A 25,058-nucleotide genomic window follows, 5' to 3' on the forward strand; every position below is an offset into this window, starting at 1 on the left:
GTGTGTGTGTGTGTGTGTGTGTGTGTGTGTGTGTGTGTGTGTGTGTGTGTGTGTGTGTGTGTGTGTGTGTGTGTGTGTGTGTGTGTGTGTGTGTGCCGCAGGCAAAGGCTGGAGAGGTAGCAGAGATAGGGTCAGAGGCGGGGAGAGCAATAAAACTCGATTAAAAGCGGCGCTCGTGCTCATGAAAGCGAGTTAGGTTCCCAAACATTTTACAAGTTAAATAAAAAAGTAGAACATTAATAAAGTATGCAGTGAGTTACCTGCTGTTCCAGTGAAAATGATCTGCCGCTTTGAGTTTCAGATTGCTTCATTGATAGCTGAAAGGAAACGGCAGGCAAGTTCAGAGAAATCTACAACAGAGCAACTGTTCAAAGTTGATTTGGTGTGTGACAGGAAATGAAGTAAATGAACCCCTCTGCTGGTACTAAAGAGTGTATCAAAATACTGTAGAACAGTTTGTAATAAAACACCTGATCAGTGTAGCTTATTCTGTAGTTAAACATTTATATCAAAGAGTCTCTTGACACCAGTTCTTGGTAAAAAAGAAAAAGTAAAAGGAGTGTAAATAAACTAGCTGAGTTCAATGTTCAATCAAACTTCAATTCTGGTGGCCTGGTGATTGGTGTGCGCATGCCCCATGTGTGGATACTTAGGTCCCCCCCAGGGTGGACGGCCCGGGTTTGAGTCCCGCCTGTTGCTCCTTTCCTGCATGTCGCCCCCCCCCCCCCCTCTCTCTCTTTCTCTCTCCTCCATTTTTGACTCCATCCACTGTCCTGTCTCTAGAAAAGAGAGGCATAAAAAGCCCCAAAATAAACTTTATTAAAAAAAAAGAAACTTCAATCAACCGGAAAGTTAAAACATCTGCTACTCCATCATCAAACTCCATCTGCTAATAACTATGAACAACATTGTGTTCTTTGATAAGACTGAAAGCTCTAGAAGAGTTTCAAATGTAACCTTGAAGTGACATTTATTTGGTTTGTGTTGAATCTTTCCCCCCCCCTGTAGATAAAGTGGTACCTTATCTCTATGCAGATCTCGTCCAGCACTAGCATAGCTAGAGTCTGCTTTTTTTTAACTGTTAATTATATCTCTCATGGTGAATCTTTGCTGTGCAAAAACAAACAAACAAAGGCTGTTTTCCAGCATGCTGTCAATCATCACACCTGACACCCGCCACATAGTGCTGAAAAGTGATATTAAATCTTTGGTTGATGGTCTTCTTTGCTTTTGTTGATCATAAAGAGGCATCACTACACATTTCAGTCTGTTTCATAACAAGTTAAAGAAACTCACAGGCGCTTTAAATAGAAGCGTTACATTGTGTAAGAGAAATAAAATGGGCTTAATCCCAAAGTCATGTTAAGGACAGCAGAGTTTTGGAACATGCAAGTTTTGGAAGAACTGGGCTGTTAGCCAAAGCTGTTATGTTGAGTAATTACCTCTAAGTGGATCACAATAGTCCATAGAGGAACATGATATAGACATGTGGGCCAGTTAAAGACTTCCTCTGCCTCACCTGGCTGCTGGCTGATTTTCATGTTTCCAAAAACCCGATCCCTTTTGGTGCATCGTCAGAACTCCGGGCAGCTCTGCTCTGCTGCCAAGACTGCAGGCTCACTGTTTGCAGTCTGAGCCAATCAGAAGCACTGTGGAAGCCCACCAGCTTCACATATGTCCACGACCACACATTACACTTGGGTACACTCTACACACCTCCAATACACAGTGATGTGTGGACTGCGCAGCACTTCATGGCTGTTTGGTGTTCCCGCTGCCCCGCTGCTAAATCCCTCAGGGGCCTGTCTGTTGATTTCGTCTTGTTAAGATCTGCGGCCGGCCAGGTTTGCTTTTCCTTCCCTCAGAGGTGCGCTGATGGCTCCCCTGTGCGCTCCTGAAGGGGAGTTTGACATTGTTCATCACACACTGTGGTTCCCGCTTTAAATTGGGACAATGAGTAATGATACAGTGTTAGTTGTGGAGAAAGGCACTATTCACTCTGCTGCACTGTAGAAATGCTGCACCCTTCAATTATCTGCTTTGTGTGTGTGTGTGTGTGTGTGTGTGTGTGTGTGTGTGTGTGTGTGTGTGTGTGTGTGTGTGTGTGTGTGTGTGTGTGTGTGTGTGTGTGTGTGTGTGTGTGTGTGTGTGTGTGTGTGTGTGTGTGTGTGTGTGTGTGTGTGTGTGTGTGTGTGTGTGTGTGTATCTGCGCATGCTCTACTGAATACATACATAAGGATCCTCAGCCACACAGGATGTGACTGATTTGGGTCGGAGATGTGAGTAATAAATTAAGCTTGCATAAGTGTTTATGTTTGTGTGTGTGATGTGTGATGTGTTTGCTTCTGCCCTCAGCTGCATACTTCAGCGCCCTTGGGGATGCCTTGAGTGGTTGGTCACGATATTTGGCAGTCTTTGACGTGTATACAAATTCACTGTCAGAAGCTTGCAGATGGCAGACTTAATCCAAAAAAGAGCCAAGCAACCAGAAAGACGCTGACGTCGTCAGTCAGCTTGACAGTAATGACACTTATTCTAAAATTATCCTGAAAGCATGTTGAGCCCCGGTAATGTTCCACACGCAGTATACTGTAAATATTTGCTGTCTGGTGATGGAAGTTTTTATTAAAAGTGACATGTGCTGTAGGAACTTTTGGAGCTGAGCTGGCTGACATTTGTTGTGTAAATTTCATAGACTGTATAAACACGGACCTATCCTCAGTGATGTCACCCATTGGTTTCTGAAGAGGCATTTTGAAGCCCAACAATGGCGGTTGCCATATTGATAATGTTGAACAGTGTTGTAGTCAAGACCATAGTAACCGAGACCACGACATACCCGAGACCAGATTGCTCAGAGAACAAGAAAATACCAAGACATTTAGGGGTCGAGACTGAGACAAGACCGAGATGACAAATATCTTTGACAAATGACAAATAAAAATTCATCATCTTGCGTGCGGGGGGCAGAGGGGGAATGAGGGAGGCTCTTCCACAGTTTAGGGGCTTTGAATGCAAAAGCTTGATCACCTTTGAGCCTGAGCCGTGCAGCCAGGAGGCCCGTGTCGGACGATCTAAGTGGCCTAGATAAAGTGTACGGGCTAAGGAGGTCGGTAACAAGCAATGAATAAGATTCATAGCTACACTGTCAGTAATAATGGTGAAGGTCTGTGTAGTATGAGCAGTAACACTCCACTTGTAGTGTTGAGTTGCTGCTCAGTCAATATTGTTCACTGCCCATTGATGTTCTCAATTGTCCAGCTCAATGGGAGACATGAAGACAGGAAAGAGGAAATCCGACATGGATCCCAGTTAGACAAAACACGTTTTCCAAAGTAAAAAACATAAATCAAAGTTTATTTATTCAGGTCAAAAAAGAAACCGATAAAATAGAGCAGAGGACATTGTGTGATCTGAATAGACCTCGCAGCAGTCACACGCTTTAAATAATAACAAGCCGTTCTGGATTGAAAAAGAAGTTGCTACTGTTTCCCTAAATGTATTACTGCTTATGTTGTCCTGTTGAATTATTGATAGTTGTTTTTCTTTGGTTGTCTTGTCTTCTCTCTGTACGGTTTAGAGGGAAAAGCCCACATCTGTCATCACCGAGCATGTAAGCTATTTGCTGTGCAGCCCAACATGCATACAATAGTGTGTGGTCTCCTTCTTTTAACACTGATCTTTTGAAGCTCCATGAAACATTGCAGTGATTTAGAAATCAATCAGACATTTCTTTATTGACTCTGTTATTACGGCCTTGCAGAATAACCTCCTCCTCCTGAGATGAGTTTGTCTTCCAGGTGCAGCTCCACATGCCTCGTTCTCCTCTGTTTGTTTTATTTTTATTTTTTTTACATGCACACACTATAGCTCTCATTTTCCTCCTGTTTGGATTATGATGCACCTGCACTCCACAAACAGAGCTGAGTCCGCTCCGATCCTCTCGACATATTGATACACAGCCCCACGCTGTGGTACTGCAGCAGCCTACCTCTCCCAATTAGAGTGAATATAATTTGGACTGAGCCCAAACAAGGTCCCTGGTCGGGCTTTGGGTGCCAGGAACCTGGAAGACAAACTTATCACAGTATAATCAGTATGTACATAATCTTTCCATACCATATATACAAGGGAACAATGTTTTCTAGCTTGACTTTAATGGATCCAAACACAACATTTCTCTCTCTATATTTAAGTGTATTTGTCAAATTCATGTAAATCTTGTGAGTATTTTTGTCGTGTATATTTTTGTCATACAGACATTTCTTTCGCTCTTATTTTACAAGTTACCTCTTTTAGTCATATTGAGATCCATGAACTCGGTACTGAACCCCTCCCTCACATTCTTAGTGGCTGTGTCCGACATCATCACTCACTATTCACTGAATTCTCAGTGAGCATAATCATACCGTAATATATAGTCCACCATTGTATCCCACAATGCATGCACCACCAGTGCACAACCCATGGTCACTATCAAAGCAATACATACCATCATGCATTGCGGTTCAAAGATTTTTGCGAGCCGAAAGTGCCGTTTGACTCGACTGCTCTCAGACGAGGACGGGAGAATTGATCGGCATGAACACAGAAACACACACAAAAAAAAAAAAATGAGAGTGTAAAATAATAGACTGTAGAGTCTACACACAACAGCTATGAAAGTAGAAAAGATGTATGAGGAAAGCGTAGCTAAATGATGTCAACAATGAGGCTGTTACGACAGAGTCATGGGCAGCTCTCACTACGGAGTCGTATGTTACCATCACTTATCCTTTTTAGTCTGAACTGGGATTTAAAGACTGCTGTCCTGCAGACACGCAGTAATGAGCAACACACCACAGAAAACATAGGATACCACATTAAAGCAGCTGCCAGGGAGGGGGTCCAAGAGGCCCCTGTCTTACCTATTTTTATATGGTGATATAATATGCGAGTAATCAATTACTCTTTCAGTTTGCTGTATATGCCCATCCTTAATACATCGAAAATCGGAAGAAAAACAACTCAGATTTTGTTGCAAGCATTAGTTAATGTGTTGAAATGTGTGTGTGTGTGTGTGTCTGCAGGTCCATCATGACAGACTTGTACTACCTCAGCCAGGCGGACGGAGTGGGCGAGTGGAGAGTGAAGGAGGCTAAAGACCTGTCGGATCTGGTCCAGAACAGAATCACCTACCTACAGGTATCTACAGACGCACCTGCTGAGTCGCCAACTGGCCCTGTACCCTCTCTCTCTCTCTCTCTCTCTCTCTCTCTCTCTCTCCTTCCCTCACTCATACACACACATTTATAGAGTCATATACACACTGTGAATGTTTCCCCTCACACGTACAAGCGGGCATATGCGTTCTTCAGGACATCTTTCACACTTGCTCGTCTCATTTGCACCATCCATAACTGTCAGCATCAGTTCCCACGAGGAGCAGGTGAGGTGTGTGATAGCAGACTGTTCCAGCAGTTGGATCTGACAAGCGGGATTCTTGTCGCTTGTCAGCGGTTTAGTGACACACACAAACACGCACACATGCGCCAAAGCACATAGACACACACATTCTGACTTGCGTAATGACAGATCGGCAGACAGATATGCAGACATGCAACAAAACGTCTCCGCCGTACAAAGACATGACACAGGATGAGATAGATGCACATATGCTTACAGCGCCCCACACACACACACACACAACCTGAGACCCGTGTGACAGATCCACTCACCCCCAGCCTCCTCACTCCCCTTCCCCAGCTCTAGTGCTGCCCGGCTGGGGTGATGCGGTGCGGCACCGGGCCCCTGCAGCATTAATGAGCCGGTGTGTTTGATGAAGAGGACCCAGTCAGTCTGGCTGGGCGGAGACAGCACCACTAACAGCTGCTGTCACCACCGCTGAGGGATCACACCGCTCCACCAGCTGCCATCACTAATTCATCACACACACACACACACACACTAACACACACAGAGTTGTGCACAGATGGATTCACCCACACCTAAGCAAGAAATTGGCGCACAGATATACCCTTTGCCTCAAGATTGATGTACATACTCATGCACAAAGAGATGCCCTGTGTGTGTGTGTGTGTGTGTGTGTGTGTGTGTGTGTGTGTGTGTGTGTGTGTGTGTGTGTGTGTGTGTGTGTGTCTATTGCTATCTCTCTCACACACTCACAAATCTAAATGTACACACACAGACAGACTCCTCCCTCCCCTCCTGCTGTCTCTGCCACCCGCACCAGTCTCTCCCTTCATTCCAGGTTTAACTAACTCCATCTCTGCTTCTGCTCCATCTGTCCGCTCAACATTCCCTGAGCATGTCTGGCTTCTTCAGATGGACTTCTGTCCGACACGCTTTTCATCTTTTTCTTTTTTCCTGTGATAAGCCTGCATGTAGAGGACCTGATTGAACGTAAGCAAGTTCTTTGATCCATGCGATTTTTGGCACTACGTTTCCCATGGGTCATGTGTCGCTCAATGAGCTTATCCTAAAGCGGCGATGGGGAGTACTTTCATTTTAACAGCTTAGCACATGACTCAGTGTCAATGTGTGAGTCTGTACATAGTCGTGAACATAAAGGGAAGTCTAACACGACTCAGCGATTCCCCGAGCCTCTGAAGAGTTTTTTTTTAGCTTCTTTCAGCACATTTTTCGGTTGTTCATCCACGAGTTCATAACCATTTACACTGCTATCATCAGCATCATTTAAAATAAGGAAGCTAAACTTTCATCAGCATACATCAGAATAAAAAATTAAGTGACTGTAAATTACGGTATGTAAGACACTCTTGTGACTCTTTGGGGGTCTCCCAGCGAGAACAAGATTTAAACTGACTTCCTTCATTATGATTTCTTCAGCAAAGTCCTCAACGTGTACTTTCTTTACAGCTGTGTAGTTCTTTTCAAACCATCATTTTTTCACTTCGTATGCACACCTACTAGCTAAAGTACGGTAGTTGAGCTCTCAGCCTACAATGATAGTTGTAAAGTACCGACCCACAGCCCGCGAGTCACCTGACTCCACCGGTCCCTCACTGACTTTAATTGAGGAGTCTTTCAATCATCCAGCACTCCACACGCTGTATTGACTTAACAGTATGCCACTGCTTTCTTCTTTCTTTAACTGCAGGATTGTGACCTCATGATGAGAAAGTGATGAAACAGAAACGATTAAAGTGGCGCTGCCTGCCTGGTCCTCTTCAGGGGTTAAACCCTATCCCAGCACAGCTCGCATAACACAATGAAGGGGGACTCATTTTCAATCTCGTCAGGTTGTGTGCTGTATGTGATGGGGGCGACTGAACCCGCAGTGGGTTTCAGCGTTTCATATTGGTATATTGGTGGCTCCGGTATAAATACGGAGCCGATTTTGTAGATAAAAAAATGGTATTTAAAGTTCTTCTTTTACACCAGATTCTATGAGAATATCTCTCATTGATGGTGACGGATAGTTCTCTGAAGGTGGAGACCTAAAACATACCAAAAAGATGAATTCATGTCATGCACAGTGTCAATGTGCCAATGTGGTTGACACAAGTCAACACAAGTGTCAACCAATGTGGCTTCATATCTGCTTCATATGTATGAAGACAACTGTCTGCCACAAAATGAAAGCAACTGGTGTATCATTTTATAACTGAGCAAAAGAAATGTAGAATGAGAGCAATCCTCCAATCAAATATATTTTTAATGTTGAAGACTTATGAAGCAGGTGACATCGTGTTCGAACACAGAGCCTGTGATTATATCTGGTGTGGAAATGTGGCTGTCTTTTGTTTGCTTTATCTTCTGTAGTGTGTGCATACTTCTGTGGATACCATGTGCATGTGTGCAAGATTTCAATCCAGCAGAAGAGGAAAAAAAGACAAAAACAAGCGAGACACAATGAGATGGATGCATGATCAAAGAGGCGTCTGCAAGATGCAAAACATGAAATGGTTAAAGTCTGATTTTTAATAGTGAAAAGAAAGAATATGTGTGTTTGATCAGCTTAAAATCTTTTAGCCTGATTTTCATATTTGACTTTTTTTTATCTAGCTTTTTAAAGGATCAGTTATTGTCAAAGTTAGTGCTTTCAGTAACAATGGAATCCCTCTAAAGCAGTGGTTCTCAACTGGTGGGTCGGGACCCAAAAGTGGGTCCTGGAGCTGTTTTCGATGGGTCGCGATTGTGTGCCAGGAAAAGAAATCCTGTGTCAAAATGTCTATGAAGTGCTTTTTAAACTTGTTTGTTTAATTCCATTTCTTTGTTTTGTCACATATTTTCTACCATCTGAGATCCAAACTGCACAAATTTTCATAACATCGGTTGAAAAATTGCATAAATTTGGGTTGCAATTCTTCTGTGAAGGAATTGTTAGTGGGTCCTGAAGCTAGACCAGTTGACAACCCCTCCTCTAAAGGACTCTCCGTTTCTTCTTCAGGTGTAAAATTGTCACAACCTGCGCACAACAGGTGTTTTTCCCTTCAAAGGCATCCGTCAGGCATATCATACATTTATTCTAGTCGGATATATATTTCAATACTCCGTGAAAACAAACCTATACAAATTGAAGAGGAGCCTTAACGCTGGACTTCTTCAAGCGTATGCTGCTTCCTTTCATTTACCATCGCTGTTTCCAGTGCGGGCATCACAGCAGATAATTACCTGAGCTTGACATTCTATTTCTCGTATCCAGTCGTTCTCCGCCATTTTTTCCCCCCGCACATAAACAACATCCCTTCAGACTCTCTGAACTGCATCACTTAGCTGTGTCTTTTGTTTCACACTCAGAAAGCACATCCTTTATAAAGGCATTTAACGCGGCCCTTTTGTGCACAGATCTTCCTCAAACAAATCTTCCTCTCTCAGCTTTATCAAAATCAAGCCAGCCTCATGGTTATCGACCCCTCGGGGATCCAACGATGGCCTACACACTGCGCCGCTCATGTTACACATTGATCTCATGCGGAGGTTGTGGCTCCAATGTGGAGCTCTGTCAAAAGAAAAGCTTTATGAGAGTTCTTTTGTCAGGACGCTGCTGTAGATGATTAGTACAGTAAGTCAGCTTAGACCTGTGGGGGTAGTAGTGAAGCAGCAGCCTGTTACTCAAAGGGAAGACCTGTGAGTTCTGTTGGGTGTATGGCTGCTGTACTCTGTTAATATTATGAAGGAGCTGTGGTGGTATAAGACATAAAGAAGCCCCTCGTCTCATTTTTTCATACTTCATCTCCTTGCTCCTTTTTTATACCGCTTCCTTTCCCTTTCTCATTTCATCTTTTTCTCATTTTGTTTCTTCTTCTCTGTATCTCGTTTCCCCTCTTTGCTGCCCTCCTTTGCCCTCAACCTACCCCTCTTCCTCTTCCTCTTCCTCTCCTGCTGGCGCGTGATAGGCAGCATTAGCCGGTGGGTGCCGTGCGCCCTGATTACTGTGAACCATCCACAGCTGCAGCAGCCTAATGAGGAAAACACTCCCATCAGCCAGTAATTGCTGTTTAGGAAGCCGGTTGGCACGAACAGTTGCGGAGTCGCTCACACCGGCTGCGGAGCGAAACCCAATCCGCCCGGCGACTCATCGACAACACAGCGTGTGTCGCTCTGTTGTTTTTCACTTTTTTTCAGCCCCCCCCACCCCAACAATTTTCTATGCAGAAAAGAGAAGACCGTGTTTATTCCTCCAGTGCTTCTCATTTGGTATTCTTCCCCTCAGACTTTGTTTGATAGTGGAGCTAATTTATAGGGAACGAGCGGGAGGAGAGGAGGGGGCAGGAAAGGAGAAGGAGGGAGACGATCAGAGGGGGGGAGAGAGAGAGAGTGGGAAGAAATTAGAGAGGCATCATGAAAATAAAAAGATGGAAAAAAGGGAACAAGACAGATTAAAACAGAAGGAAAGTTATGGGATAAGGCTGGCGATGTTCTAGATTGTCAACAAGTCCAAGGAAAAGATTGCAACAATTAGTCCATTTTAAAATTCATTTGCCCTCCGTCTCAAGCCGACTGATCCGACAAACTGGTCACATATAAATGTTTTATTTTTGAAAAGCAGCTTCGGGATAACATGACAAAGCTTTGGACTGTAGCTTTTAGGTTCTTCTCATATATGGGGTTTTCCATAGTGTAATAAAGATATATGTGGATTTGACTGCATAGATGATACCATGAAATAGAAATATAGAACATCACCAGTTTTATCCTTCAACAATAAGAAGGTAAGTGGGGGGAAAAAATGGAGATGGGTTTTTAAAAAAAAAAAGCAACTTGCAAGGTTATCACGGGAGAGAAGCAGAGAAAGCAGGTGAATGGAGAATGGAAAAGGAGAAATCGAGTGAAGAGGTGTAAAATTAGAGCGAAGTGGAGCTCGAGACCGACAGGTATGGGGAACAAAGGAAACAATATCAGCCATGTGTTATTACACGTCGGAGAGCAAGGGCTTTGAGAGATACAGGAGCAAGGTCAAGCAATAAAAAATGTTGAAACATTCCTTCCTGTCTTCCCACCTAGAACCCCCCAGACTGCAGTAAGGCGAGGAAGCTGGTGTGTAACATCAATAAGGGCTGCGGTTACGGCTGCCAGCTCCACCATGTCGTCTACTGCTTCATGATCGCTTACGGCACCCAGCGCACGCTCATCCTCGAGTCGCACAACTGGCGCTACGCCCCCGGAGGCTGGGAGACCGTCTTCCTGCCCGTCAGTAACACGTGCACTGACCGCTCCGGGGCCACCACAGGACACTGGTCAGGTAGGTACACACTCCAACACACACTACAACACACACATATCAGCAGTGCTCAACGATGGCTTCAATTATCATGATTGCTTCCTTAACAATAAAAAAAATGCTTCCTTAACAATAATAAAAAAAAAAACCTATGGTCCTTACTTTGACTATCACAGCTAAAAAAGATTCAGTCTGCCAGAGCCCTCGTTTGTGCTGCTACAGCGAAAACAAAGTGTGAATTCACTGGCTAAGCAGGACTATGCAATTCCAGTTAAAGCTCTTTGGCAGCCAACGAAGCAGCAGCAGGTTATTGTTCAAAGGTTTCATTGCCAAGAAATCACATGACTCAATCTCAGTAAACAACCTGCTCCTCTGATTTACAGTAATCCTCTACTTGCAGAGAGAGAGAGAGATGAGAATCATCTTTTCAGAAGTGCTGTCCATTATTTATTAACTGAGGCTCATCATGAACAACAACGGAAAAGGATTCATAGTCTTCACTGAGGAAACCTGCACATGTTTCTGAGTTGCAGCCTCTGGTTATTGCATAATCTGACTCAGGGTCGTACATTTTAACAGTGAATGCTAATCTCATAAATTTAAAACATTATCCTGACAAAAAAAACACACTCCGACATCAATATTTAATGTGGTTTTCAGGGTGAATATTTGGCTCTTCTTAACACATTGCGATTGAAAATCTACTTGAACTGACAACCCTCTGAGCAGAGGTCCTCTTCTCCACCGTGTGCAGGGATCGATCAAATGCACGTACCTGCCAGTCGAGGGTTTTGCAGGGTCCCTGCGTGTAATTAGCCTTCAATCTGAACTCGGTGGTTCATATTTCACTTTCTCACTGGTACCTGTAGGAAAACAATTACACATAACACAACCCTGTGATGCTAGCTGGAGGGCTTTCTTGCATCTAATCGCAGCCTTAATGATTTGTCGAGATGGAGCTTGAAATAGAGAACCTGTCGATAAGCCAGGCTTGGGGACATTTTGCAGGTGGACATGGGGTCTTATCAGGCCCAAATTGAAGAAGTTATCTGGGGCTGTTGCAATATGTGCCCACTATTGAGAGGGGGAAGGATTGACCCGAGGGAGAGTAGGCTCTTGAGATGTGAATTTTCACCTCAACAGTGGTGAAGAGGCCATATTTACTGTAGTGTATGAGGGAGAGAGTTAATAATTAGAAATAGTAGAATCTCTGGAGCCACCATGTACTTCATGTCAATTGCTAATTAGTGAAAGCTTTCATGATAACGCTCACTAATGAGCAGACTTCAGCATTTCAAAATGTCATTTTGAGCATCTTAGCATGCTGACGATAGCGTTTAGCTCTACGCCCAGCTGTGCCCACTGTGTAGCCTCACAAAGCCACTACCATGGTTTGAAATATATGTGTTATTAGAATGCTGTACCTGTCATGGTCTGTCCATGGAGAAAATATGTTGAAGCATGAGGTAGTGCATCGTCAGGTTTCAGCACATCGTAGACCAAAGATTGATGAGCTTGTTTGAGGGGAATGGATCTCCATGCTAATGCTGGCAGCAGATTCATTTTTTACCTGAGTTGCGCCGAGGCTTGAGTCAAAATTGTGATTTTGTTATGATAAATGGATAGTCCTACAGTGTAACATGTTGCACCAGCTTAACTTACAAAACAAACGTGTCTTTTATATACAGATCAGAGATAATTTGGAGGTTTTATAATCAGTCTGTGTCTGCCTATCCATCATTTCTGTTCTTTGTCATTGCCCCCATGTTCTCGTCTCTGCATCCTATTCGGCTTCTCATTTCTTCTCCAATCGCTCCATTTGACTTCTGCTCTCCTGGGCTCTCCCTTCTTATCTCCTGCACTCCCAGCGCCTTTCTTTTCTTATTCTCCTGCCTTTCATGTGTCCTTTCCCGCTATCTATCGCTGTCTCTGGTGTCTGGTCGCACAAACAGCCTCCTATAGATCCACATATAGCCATCTCACTTTAAACACCAGTCTGCCTTCTAGCATTAAGAATTTGTGGCCTTGTAAAGTTTTGCATCTTGCAGAGACAGTATTTTCTGTTGACCAAACCCGCTAACTAGCAATGCATATCTAATGTAAGCCTTTTGGCTTCTTAGCTACGCCTGTGGTCATGCCTGTTTTGTTAACAGAACAGGCAGAACACTCCTTGGGGCAATGGACCACAGAGGGATGCTAAAGCCTTGGATTAATAAGTAGATGTACATTGAGTATCTTGTTAATTAATGGAGTGTTTGGCTAGTGCAATTAAAGAATATTAATATAGAGAATACAGATCGCTTGAACACTTGTAATGGTGCCAATATAAGCTTCTATGTATTTGGTTGTTACCTTAAATAACTTGAGCTGATTACAGGTTTTGTTTGGAGCCTGGATGGCAGAGAAATTTGCACCTCAAGGACACTAATTTTGTTCCTCTTGAAAACGTATTATCTGTCTCTGCTGTATGATTTTCTGGTAAATACCACCAATCCTTGTGGTCACCTTCACATTAAAATGGCACTTTCTGCTATGGGTGTTCTACATACCGAGCAATTCTTTGTTCTGTTTACTTACCCTTGTGTTTGTGGGAAATTGACTTTGTCTTGTGTTTTATGTAGCATCCCTACCAGATTCCACCCTTCCTCATTTATCTTCAGATGGTTAGCCCACTTTCTGTTAAGTGTTTCCCTCAGGATGTGAGACATTTAAAGACGGAGAGAGGATGCAGAGTGTATGCATCTGTGACAGGGTATTTCTGTCAGGAAAACATATAGCCTGGGGGAGGAAATCAAAGATAGCGATAAAGTCATTATGGGACCTGCTGATTTTCTTCCCCGCTTATGGGAAATGAGAAAAACAAAACATGACAAGAAAATCCCCATTCAGAACATACAGGATACCCTGCTATGATTTGCGCTGTGGCAGGGAAATAGAAGATTTGAGAGAGGGGAAAAAAGTTGTAAGCTGATGAAACAGGAAGGTAAAGCATTAAATCATCAGCATATAATGAGATCGTTGATAGAAATGACCTTTCCCTGCTGAAATGCTGCATGTTGTGTCTTATACTAAAGTTGATACATCATCAAAGTCATGGTTCAGACACAGAAAGCGTACTTCTTTCTTACCTTATTGTATTCTTCCTTTAAATGTTGTACATTGTTCAGACACAACAAGCTGTGCTTAAACTATCAGAATAAAACGCTGTGTTAAATTGGTTGTAGTTTGGAACAACACTATAAATCTCAATAGACATTCACGAAAAGTTCTTAGTTCTTGATAATTTTACATTCCAGGCGCTCCAGATACTCGCATGTCAGTACCTAGAAAGAGTAGTGAGTTTTCCAATATCCAGCCCAATTGTCTATTTAGCCCAGTGGAGCATGCTGCTGTTTAACTACAACTTTAATGTTCAGTGGACAGCATGAGACGGCTTAGCACCATCTCACAGCCGCGGTATAGCAGACTTTCATTCTGAACGCATAAAGCAGAAACCAGTCTTCTTGTGGAACAATGGTTCGTTGATCAAAGAGCTAATTTGCCAAAGAGAGTGTATTCCTTTGAGGTTCTCTGTGGAGATATTACTGCCTTATGAGTGTGAGCAGCAGGAGAAACATAATGTTCTCTGCCATATAAAGAGTGGAACGAGAGTTCTCCAAGTTCATAAACTAAATCTCCAATGTATAATGAATGGAGAGGTTTTATATTTTCTTCCTGGATGGTGTCACTCTCGTCTTCTCCCGTTGCTTAGCTGTGTTGATCTTATGAAATATTCATTAGGCACGCTATATATCATAGGTTTGAAACATTATGTAGGAACTCTGTGCGAGTGAAGACTTATGTGCTCTGAGTCATGATGCATGCAGGGAAACATATGCAAAGGCTTTGGAGTCGAGATCAAATTTAGAAGCTTTGTGATCTAATTAAGTAGCTGTGGGAGGAAGACATACGGCATATCTGTACATTTTTTGCCAAGAAGTGCAGGCCTGAAAATACGCCCATTCCCCCTTATGTGAATCATGCCAATGCTGTTATATAAGTCAGGCCTGGGAATATTTTTTCTGCTCAATATTTAATGCTTCCACCAATTTATATTCAGTGCATGGCATGCTCGGGCAAACACACACAAATGGAGGCCTGTGTTTCTGTTTTTGTTTTTTAACATGTTCTTAAACGTCTCCTTTTCTGAAGGAGGCCATTTTTAATGAATCGTTATGCCATTTATTTGGAAAAGTGTCCGTGATGTGTTCGTGGTTGTATTAGGGCCTGTTTGTTGCAGTTAGAGGAGCTACTTTAGTCTGACAGAACATGGGCCTCAAACTTGTTTTCACGTAAATCGGTTTTCACATTTACACACACACGCATACACACACGCATACACAAACCAAAAAAAAAACCTCTCCTCGGGTTTTAAGACTGAAAGGGAGTGAAGGTTTTGTCTGCCAGGCATATCCCTTCTGGTGAGATGAGATTAGCGGAGGCTTTTGTAGGTCTGTGCGTGTGTTTGTGTGTGTGAATACACATCCCTTTTATTTTTGTTGTATTTGAATCCTTTCTAGTCATCACTGCTAGATCACATTTTCCTGCTGTTCACAAGGCCCTGTACTTGAGCCTGTTTATGGGTATATATATATTTTATTTTTTGTGTGTGCTTATAATGCATGTTTGCAGGCATATGTATTCCACCTTTGTTCAAACATGCACTGAGTATGGACAGTTGGCCTTGATGTGTATCAAGGTCTGGTAGTACGCTGGGGGGGTTGCTGCTGCCCAGAAAGGTGACCTTCGTAATCAGCTGCGCCCAACCTTCTGCCCAGGGCTTCTTCTGCCAAGCAGGACTAAGCCTGAAGAGGCCAATGCCAGACCACCAGCCCCCAGTAACACCTCCAATCCAGCTCCTTGAATCAGCCCCTGGCCTTTCACAGCCTTGATAGAAAGGAGCTTACTTTAGCTTGGCCTTAAAGCAAGGACAGCAAAGAGCAGCTATCAGTCACAAACGCTGGACTCACAGGGGTTGGGTGATTTAGATTCCTCTCAGAAACCAAACAGGAGGGAATGTAATCAGACCAAAGGAAAAGGCTGAAATATCTCCCTGCATCACAACATTTCTCTTTGACAGAGCAGCTTCAGCAGAGAAAGTGAAAGGCTCAGTAACTCTGCAGACTAGTAGTTATGCAGTTTTGTCAGTTGTTACAGATCCAACAGATCTGACAGACAGCTTTGCTGACAACCAGCTGATGTCTCAAAACTCCAGCGTCTTATGAACAGATCAAAAATAAATTGTGCAAGTTGTTTTTTCCTGAACAGAAATATCAGGTACATCTGATTCCCTTACAAGCTAAAAAAAAATACGACACAACTTCTGGTGTTGAAACATGAAGCCAAATGCAGAGGTGGAAGTTGTGTGTATTTAGGGGCATGGCTGATCTGACTTACAGGCGGACACATTGAATTATTTGCCAGGAGGCTAAAATTACAAAAACAAAAGTTAGTTGGACACAGCATTCCAATATGGCCACCGTCATCACTAGGCTTGGAAATTCCACTTAAGAAACGATTGGGTGATGTCACTGGGACTACATCTATGTAATATATAGTCTCTGCTAAAAATGATTAATAAGAGGTTTGGGGAACTGTTTTAGCTTGGTTGAATGGCATGCCCCATATACAGAGGCTATAGTCCTCATACAGTAGCAGCCGCCCTAGCACTCCCATCCTTTGTCACTTCATCCACATGTTACCCCCCCCCCCCCCCCCCCCCCCCCCCCCCCCCCCCCACTTTCTTATCCTTGTTTCTGACTCTGTCCACTGTCAAGCTCAAAACATAATTTCAATATTGAGACTGTGGCTTGTTCATGCTACAAACACAAGTTAGTTTGACACAAGTTTTCAACATGATTCAAAGTTGATCAACTCTATTTACAAAGCCTTAGATTTCGCTTGACTCGGCTTTCAAACCAGTACAGCATATCACACCTTCTATTCTCAGAAACTTAGTTTGAATAAAAAAAAATCACCAGTTATCATTTGAATCTTCTTACTGCCTTGAATGGATCAATGCAGCTCTCATATTCAGAGCGTATTAAGACCATAACAGTGAGCAGAAAGAAGAGACGGGTGCAGAGGCTGCTGGCAAAAAGACTGGGACAGTCTGTTAACCGTGGCAAAAAAAAAAAAAAAAAGAGAGAGAAAATATTTGCCATTTAATAACTTTCCAGAATTGTAAAGTTCCGTCTCAGAGGATTATAAACAACTGTGGAGTGTTTTGGTATCTCAAGCTTTCAGAATAAAGCCTATCACTAAATCCGTCCTTCCTGGATCATATTTCTTACATCACTGGTACCTGGGCGGGCGGAGATAATGCAGGAAATGAATTGTAAATGGAATATCTTTGCGTAACAGACTGTTGGTTACACAAAACAAGTATTTGAAAGTCCATATTTCAGGCTCTTACTCTAAAGATCATTTCTTTTCAGTATAAACTATACAATTGATGAACAGACAAAAATGCCTCGACGATAATAAACGTACATTACTTAGCATGAGCTTTGCGGTCAAAAGTAAGTCTCTATTCATGTGTTTTATACTCAACATGCTTCTCTTTGGACCCTTCAGGAGAGGCCCATGATAAGGACGTCCAGGTTGTGGAGTTACCTATCGTGGACAGTCTCCACCCTCGGCCTCCTTACCTGCCACTGGCGATCCCAGAGGACCTGGCGCCACGCCTGCATCGTTTACATGGCGACCCCTCTGTCTGGTGGGTGTCACAATTTGTCAAGTACCTGGTGCGCCCACAGGCATGGCTAGAGAAGGAGATCCAGCAGACCACCGCCAAGCTGGGCTTCAAACACCCCATCATCGGGTAAGAAGCGTTCACATTGCTTGTTGTCCTTTTTCTCTGGTTATTACCTGTCCAGCTATGATGACTTTGTTCCTGTGATACATCTCTACAACTGAGTTTAAAAAGTACTTCACATTAAAGTAAACAAAGACAAAGCTTTAAGGGGATGTGGATTAATACAAACAGTAGTTTGTGTTGAGGTTAATATGGGGTTAATGAAATAGCACTGGATGAACCTTAATTTGATGGTCTTGTTTTGTTCGGTTCATCTTCGACCTTTATCGTTGGAAGTGCTCTCAGCTTACGGTGAAAGTTGTGAAGACCGAGCCGACAGCCCGCTAGTCACGCTGCCCAACTGTGCTGGTCACTGGACGACTTTAATTGAGGCGTCTTTTCAATCAAAGCATCACTTCACAAGCTTTATTTATTGAACAGTAAACCACTGTTTTCTTTAAATGCAAGATCATGATTAATGCTAGCCATGTTTCCAAGAACAGCTTACAATACACAACGAATGGAGGCGAGCTTTCAAACATACCATGTCACATCCAACTGTTAAAAAATTAGCCACACTGTTGCACTACATGACATGTTCCTTTTTCATAAGGATTATGGGCGTTGTAGTTTATTTTGAGATGAGATTTTGTATCTGTTTGGTAAATATGATTCATATTTAATAGGAAGAAAAAACACAAGACTACGCCCAGAAAAGCCACTGTGTGTGAGGCCATATTAAGAAATAATTATTATTTTTTATGCTGCTATGTAACTGTTGCACCCAGTTACATCAAACCACTAAGGCTAAGTTTGTCCTTAAATGTTCTTCTAAAGTTGTATTAGAAAGAAACGAGGAGCGTAAAATCCCCAGAAGAATTTCCTCACATTGTTGGGAGGGAAAACCCTGTGATCACCGGAGGGAATTCTTTCTACCTAAGTATTCCATTATTGGTTGCTTGAGGGTCCTTAGTAATCATTTTCCTCAGCCATAACAGCCTATCTAAAGTGAAATAATTAGTGTAAAAGAAGACTACGGCTTAATTAAGAGCGCTCGAAGAGAGAAAGGGAGAAAGAAGAAACATTTAGGGTACAGGAAAACAGACAGGATCTACATGTTAGGATGTTTACCATCAGTCTGTCTTCCTACAATATCAATAATATAACGAGACAATGAGTCTGCGATAATTGATATATAGAGCAAGACTTTCGTATAATGACACATCAGGAAATCTGATAACTAAAGAATACAAAATGTGCTTAAAAAGTTCACTGCACTGTGATGTTAGCTTCACCTCTTATCACACTTCATCCTGTCCCTACTTTTACCACTGTCCCACATTATTCCACTGTCTTCTGTTTCTTCTTCTTCTTTTTTATCCCGCTGTTCACCTCGTCTTTGGCCAATTAACTCTTGTGCACTCAATCGTGTCAGAGCCTTTGGCACCAGCCATTCTATGATTTTAATATATTGATATTATGTGACACCCCTACTGTGAAGTAAAAGAGCAGACGTGTTGTATTATGACAGTAAATACAGTGAACGTCTTGGTCTGAACACTCGAGAAACGAGGCACTGTAAGAGGCTTTGTGCAATCCTCCTAAGTGAAGCCAGGGGCCTTTTGGGAAATATTCTTCATAAGAGTTGAACTAAAGTTTGAATCTTAAGGTAGTTCATGCAACTGGGCATTGATGTTAAGTAGGTATTATGTTGATCACATTTTGTGAGCTTCATCCACTTGGAAAATGAGTGCAAAAATATATCCAACAGTTGTGAGATATTCAAGTTTGTACCAAAAAGGGAGAGCAGACTGACTGACCTACATTGTCATTTTCCATGACTATCTGGAAAAAAAAAAAACAGAATAATGGCCACTTTATCTCTCACCAGTTCTTTTTGAGCTCAGATTGTTTGCAGATAGGACAATCTCCAAATCCCTCACAATGTACCTCAGTGTCCTAAAATCGTAATACACCACCTAGATATTGCTTTTCATGAGACTTGGCATCAAAGGTGCAGATGAGATGACACCAGCCGTTCCAAATCTGCCATTAGTGGCTCTGATTTCAGCCCTTCATATAGTCTCAGCGTTGTTTGGCCTCCAGAGATTCTGCTCTCACAGCTTGTAAGTGACTTGGGACTTGTTGTTTCCGGTTCAGCATAATTGGAAAGAATTCATCAGTGTGAGGTCTTTGGTTCCGGTGAGAGAGCCATCCCCTCCCTTGTGGGACTCTATGAAATCACAATGCTGTTGTTAGCCAATTTCATAAGCAGCCTCTTAGAAATGGGTCAGACACATTTGGCGGTTTATTTGCTTCTTTATTTTTTCCTGTGTGACCGCGTCAACGAACATTCATACGTATGCTGTCTGACAGCCTCATTTGAAACATTAATATTGAAACTTATCTTAAAAACGGCACACCCCTGGATCATACAGGACTTTGTAGAAAACTTCCCTCAGGTTTTTATTAAGCAATCAACCAATCTTTTTAGAATGCTAAATAAAAAGTGTTCTCATGACACTTTACATATAGAGAAGATCAGAGCATAGGTAAGACAAGTTTACTTCTATAGCACATTCCAAAAACACAGCAGTTCAAAGTTGGTCACACATTACATCAAAAACATGTAGAATAGACCGTTTCCATAGCAACTGCATCTGCCAAGCAAGTCCAAGTTAGTGAAAAAGAACTATAAATACAGCGCTGCACAGTAAAGGTGTGAAAAGTCCATTGTAAACAAAACTGTAGCTTTAAATCGACCCTTGAATCCAGATAAATTGGACCTACTTGGCAGTTGCAATCACCATGGAAATGGTCTTCTTTCGGGGGCGCCGGTACCAAACCGTTCCCAAAGTTTACCAAACTGTGCCCCAGTTATCAAAACCTTCCCAACAGTTTTCAAATCCATGCTCACGATTTGCAAATCAGTTGTCACAGATAATGAATCTCTGAGCAGGAATTATGAACTCTGCTATGTCCCAGATAAAAGGAGCATGACATTTTAACACTGCGTGTCCATGTTTGGTTCTTAATCTGGTTCTTAATGCTAACGTTAATGCTGAAAGTTATTTTCCTTCTGTCAACCTCTTCGTATCACATCCATGTGTTCACAGTTCCAGCGCCGGCTTCCTGCCCTTCAAAACTGCTCTCCTTCTCACCTTCCTCTTAACATTTTGCTGCGGGCAATCAGCACTCTTCTTCCTCCTCACTTCTACCTGTCCTGCTCTGCTCGGTTCTCTCTCTCCCTGATAATACAGACTCTATGTTTTATTCCCTTTTCTCAGATGCTCCTCTCTTTGGTTGTTACCTCCCTGCCTTTCATCACCCTGGCAGCTGCCGTTCCTTTCTCTCGTCCTTCTTGAACTCCCCCCCCCCCCCCCCTTTTTTTTTCTGTGACTCATCCCAACTGTTTTCAAATCTCCATCTCCATTTTCATCCTGCTTCAAGATTGTTAAAATTTTTTGATTTTCACACTCACCTCTACCTCACGTTCCCAGGCTAACACATTCCTACCCCCCCCCCCCCCCCCCCCCCCCCCTCTCTCTCTCTCTTTCTCTCTCTCTTAGTTTTACACATATCTCTACCACTGTTTCTTGTGTTTTCTAGTCTAACCCCCACTCCTGCACACACCAGTTTCTCCCCTCATATCACAGGGGAAAGGGTTATTGAAATGAAGTGCTGGGTAGAACAAAGTTCTCTTCCCTTTTTTCCCCTCCCTCCTCAGCACTTGATACCTCCATTCCTTTCTGCACTGATGTAGGAACAAAGTGCCTGTGTGCTTCTATCAGCACCAAGGGGGAAGGTGATATAAGTGTGTATGGAAAAGTGTTGGGAGGGCTGAGATATAAAAGTGAGGTTTGAAAAGGATCCATAGTGTCAGCGAAGTAAAAAAAAAAAAAGGTGAGAGCAGTGGGAGAAGCAAGGGGTTGATGGAAGGAGAACCAAGAGCGATAGAAAAGCAGCTTGTCCCCAGAGCACCCAACAACCGCCAGGCGACCCCCACCCGCCTTCAGTCGTCACCGCCACTACAACCACCACTCTCGCGCTCGCTCTCTCTCTCTCTCTCTCTCTCTCTCTCTCTCTCTCTCTCTCTCTCTCTCTCTCTCTCCTCCGCTGCTCCCTAAGGACACGAGCTGCAGGAAGGCTGGAAGCCACCGACTAAAAGCTGCTATCAGCACAGCTCCATCCTTCCACCATTTAATGCCTGAGAGAGAGAGAGCGAAAGTAGAGTTACTGCTTCTGTCATTTCCATGGCGATGTGGTTGCCAAGAGCTAGATCTACTAAATATATCTTTTATAATATTTTGTGTCAGGTCTGTTCTGTATGAATAAGGCTTACGCCGTGGAATGGGAGAGAAGAGAAAACTCTTTTTGGATGCAGAACGCAGAAATGTGACTTGCTGAACATATTTTCCATTTAAACACAAAAGAAAAAACTAAAGATGTCAGATTCAACAAACCTGTAAGCATGCTTAAAACACAACATGTGCATATAAAACCAGCTACAATAGAGCTACATGAAAGGACCCGGTTCTTAATGGTTAAAACTGATGGGGGGTTCGCTAGTGTTATAAAGTGCTATGTGTAGTATGAGGTAGCAGACTGACATGTACTGCCTTATTGTGTATATATATATATATTTATCATGGTAAAACCCAGGTCATAAACCTTATAAAGAATCAGTAAAAAACAATGTACCTGATACGATTTCTTAAATATAGTTGGCTTCATTAAAACTGCAATCCAGGCAATTTTTTTACTTTTTTTTTTCTTCTGAAACGTAAACATCCTGTGTGGTTCCTTGTGGACAAAGACGGACAGTTTATCTCTCTGCTGATCTTCTCTTTTATGTGTTAGTGTTCAAAGTCTCATCCTGATTTCTGTACACATCTACAATTCACTAAGCAGACACTTGTATCGACGAACATCAGAGAGTCATTCATTGTGAGTGTTATTCAGCTATAAAAGTATTCTACCTTTAGATAAACTCAAGCTGGCATCATGTGCAGAGACGTGAGCTGTAATCATTGTTCTTTGAAAACGATTTGATGACTTTGTTCGACTTGTTTGGAAACGTACTGTCAGCTTCTCCTTTAATTAAACATCCATCTGCAACTTCTAAAGTAAAACGTTCAAAATATTCCTGTTTCATTATCATGTTTGGGTGTCAGAGTGTTTGCATGAGCAGCTATTTTACAGCAACTATTGATGGATCTTTGATGAGCTGTTTCGAAAGATTTAGAAACAAATGACATCTACTTCAAAGAAAAAGAAAAAAAAGCCAAGCAGCCTGAGCTGCTGTCCTCATCTTTATAATCATGTGATAATCCAGAGCACTAATGTTAGTTATTGTCACAATCTGCCTGAATCAGCTCTTGCTGTTTCCAGTGTGGGTGTATTTGATGTGTACTTTCACGCCCACAGAGGAGATTGTCCTGCCTCTCCAGCAGAACTGTATGAATAGAAAGAAATGAATTGAATTATGGAGGCAGTAGTGTGGGAGAGTGTGTAAGGGGGATATGAGAGAGAGACAGAGAGAGAGAGAGGGAGGGAGAGAGAGGGAGGATGAGGGAGGGAGGAGATTGAGAAGAGCTAAGCAATGCCTCTGGGATGGAGAGAGGAAAGGGTGAGACAAAACGAGGAACAAAAAGGAGTCGACATGAAAGAGTCGAGGAAGCAGGAGAGAAGGACCCTGACAAAGGACGGAGTCAGGACCTCTGTGTGATAGCAGAGACCGAAAGCAAATGAAAGACTCAGGCTGCCCACTCAGCCACTATCCCTCACTCCATTCTTTGGATTGGATTTACTGCATAAGGCTATTCCTCCAGCTGATCACTGATTGATAGCTCTCTCTCTCTCTCTCTCTCTCTCTCTCTCTCTCTCTCTCTCTCTCTCTCTTGTTTTTTTTTTCTTTTCTTTTTCCTCTCTTTCACATTCTCACTAAAGAGTTAAATGCAGCCTCAAGGTAAGAGAATCTATTTGGAAGCCGAAGCTGAAAGTTACATTCCTAATCAGAGTGTCCTTGAAAGACTCAGGATGTTCAGGTCCGTAGAAGACAGCCGGATGTAGCGACCAGCTTCCAGATGTAATTTTATAAATGTTGAGTGTTCATGTTTTCTCTCAGATTTTCAAATGTAATTTGCTCCTCAAGGCCAGAAGCCAAAATGCAGTCGTGCATGGGTGCTTTTTTTTAAATATAATTGAATAGTTCTGTTTGAAATAAAATCGTGTTTCAGCATCCGTCAGTTTGAGGGATGTCTCAGTGTCAGCAGAGGAACCATATCTGCCCTCGACCCTCTTTCTTCAGCTTAAAAGCTCCTCTTTCTCTCTCATACTTGAATCCGGTGAAAGTGCCGTCTCTTTGTCCTCGCTTACTGAGAGCCGTGACAAGGACAGAAAAAAAATACACTGTTTTTTTTTGGGGGGGGGTTTCTTCAAGCTCACTCCACTTCTTCTTCTCTCAGCATAAGTTTTTCTTTTCTTTTTCTTTTTCGCCTTTGCACCGTCAATTTTTTCTGTTTGCTTTTTATATCAAGGAAAAAAAGACTTCCAACGTATTCCATTCAAGTTTAAGTGCCATTCCATTTGTTGGTTTTTACCTTAAGAAGACTTTCACTGCTGATAGAAGAAATGTTCTAAATTAGATTTACAGATTGCCCTTGTGGCTCAGTTGGTAGAGTCGGTCGTCTCTCAAACAGAAGGTTGGGGGTTCAATTCCCTGCTCCTGCAGCAACATGTCTGATTTTTCCTTGCGCAAGACACCAAACCGCAAGCTTCTCTTGCTGCTTCGTTGGTTACTTCTGATGGTCACTAAGCAACCACTGCCTTTAGTGTAGGAATGGGTGTGAATGTGTGGGTGTGACCTGCAGTGTAAAAGTGCTTTGAGTAGTCAGAAGACTAGAAAAAACACCAATAACAAGCTCAAGTCCATTTACCATTTATGATTTTGTTATGCTATAACTTGTTACTGCAGGTTAACAGAACAATCCGCTGTTCCTGACTTTTTTTAACAGAAGAAGTTTCAAGGAGGCAAAAAATAATATCCTCTAATATCTGTATTTGATATCTCACTCTTTAAGTCAAGTTTATGATGGGTGTGTTTGTGGATAAATTCATGAAATGGTCTCTGTTCATCACATATGTTAACCTTTATTAAGTGAAGCATATGAAAAGCAGTAAGCCTGGTTAGGGGTAGTCCAGTTTACTTTTGTGAAGAACAAAGGTTGAAGCATGTGCTGCACTGGGTCTCAACATGTGGAGGAATCCGGTGCTGTTCAAGGACAGGGGTCAGAGGTCAAACAGCTAATAAATGACTGTCCTGATAACAAACAAAGTTCATAGTGAAGAAAAGGCAGACTAAACTGAAAGTCAGAGGCACTCTGATGTAGAGGTAAGCAGTCCCTGCTAAGTCCTAAGGCTAGCTCTTTAACTCAGTAGAATGACAAATCTCACAAATGACTGGAGTAGATCGTGAAGTATGTACTAATTCAAAAATAGACTTTAATCATGAATCCAGATTTGTTTTGAATCGAA

At 42.6% G+C, this 25,058-nt stretch overlaps 1 protein-coding gene across 2 annotated transcripts in view; it reads left to right on the forward strand.

Annotated features, from left to right (window-relative positions):
- Window positions 1–25,058, forward strand: part of fut8b (fucosyltransferase 8b (alpha (1,6) fucosyltransferase)) — a 46,275-nt gene that overhangs the window by 15,609 nt on the left and 5,608 nt on the right. For both annotated transcript variants that reach the window (XM_061051822.1, XM_061051823.1), the window contains 3 exons: window positions 5,070–5,184; window positions 10,471–10,708; window positions 17,303–17,549. In XM_061051822.1, the coding sequence (XP_060907805.1) occupies window positions 5,070–5,184; window positions 10,471–10,708; window positions 17,303–17,549 (600 nt within the window). The remainder of the gene's footprint in view (window positions 1–5,069; window positions 5,185–10,470; window positions 10,709–17,302; window positions 17,550–25,058) is intronic.

This window comes from Labrus mixtus, chromosome 12 (genome assembly GCF_963584025.1).
Source record: "Labrus mixtus chromosome 12, fLabMix1.1, whole genome shotgun sequence".
In the NCBI taxonomy this organism is placed as follows: domain Eukaryota; kingdom Metazoa; phylum Chordata; class Actinopteri; order Labriformes; family Labridae; genus Labrus; species Labrus mixtus.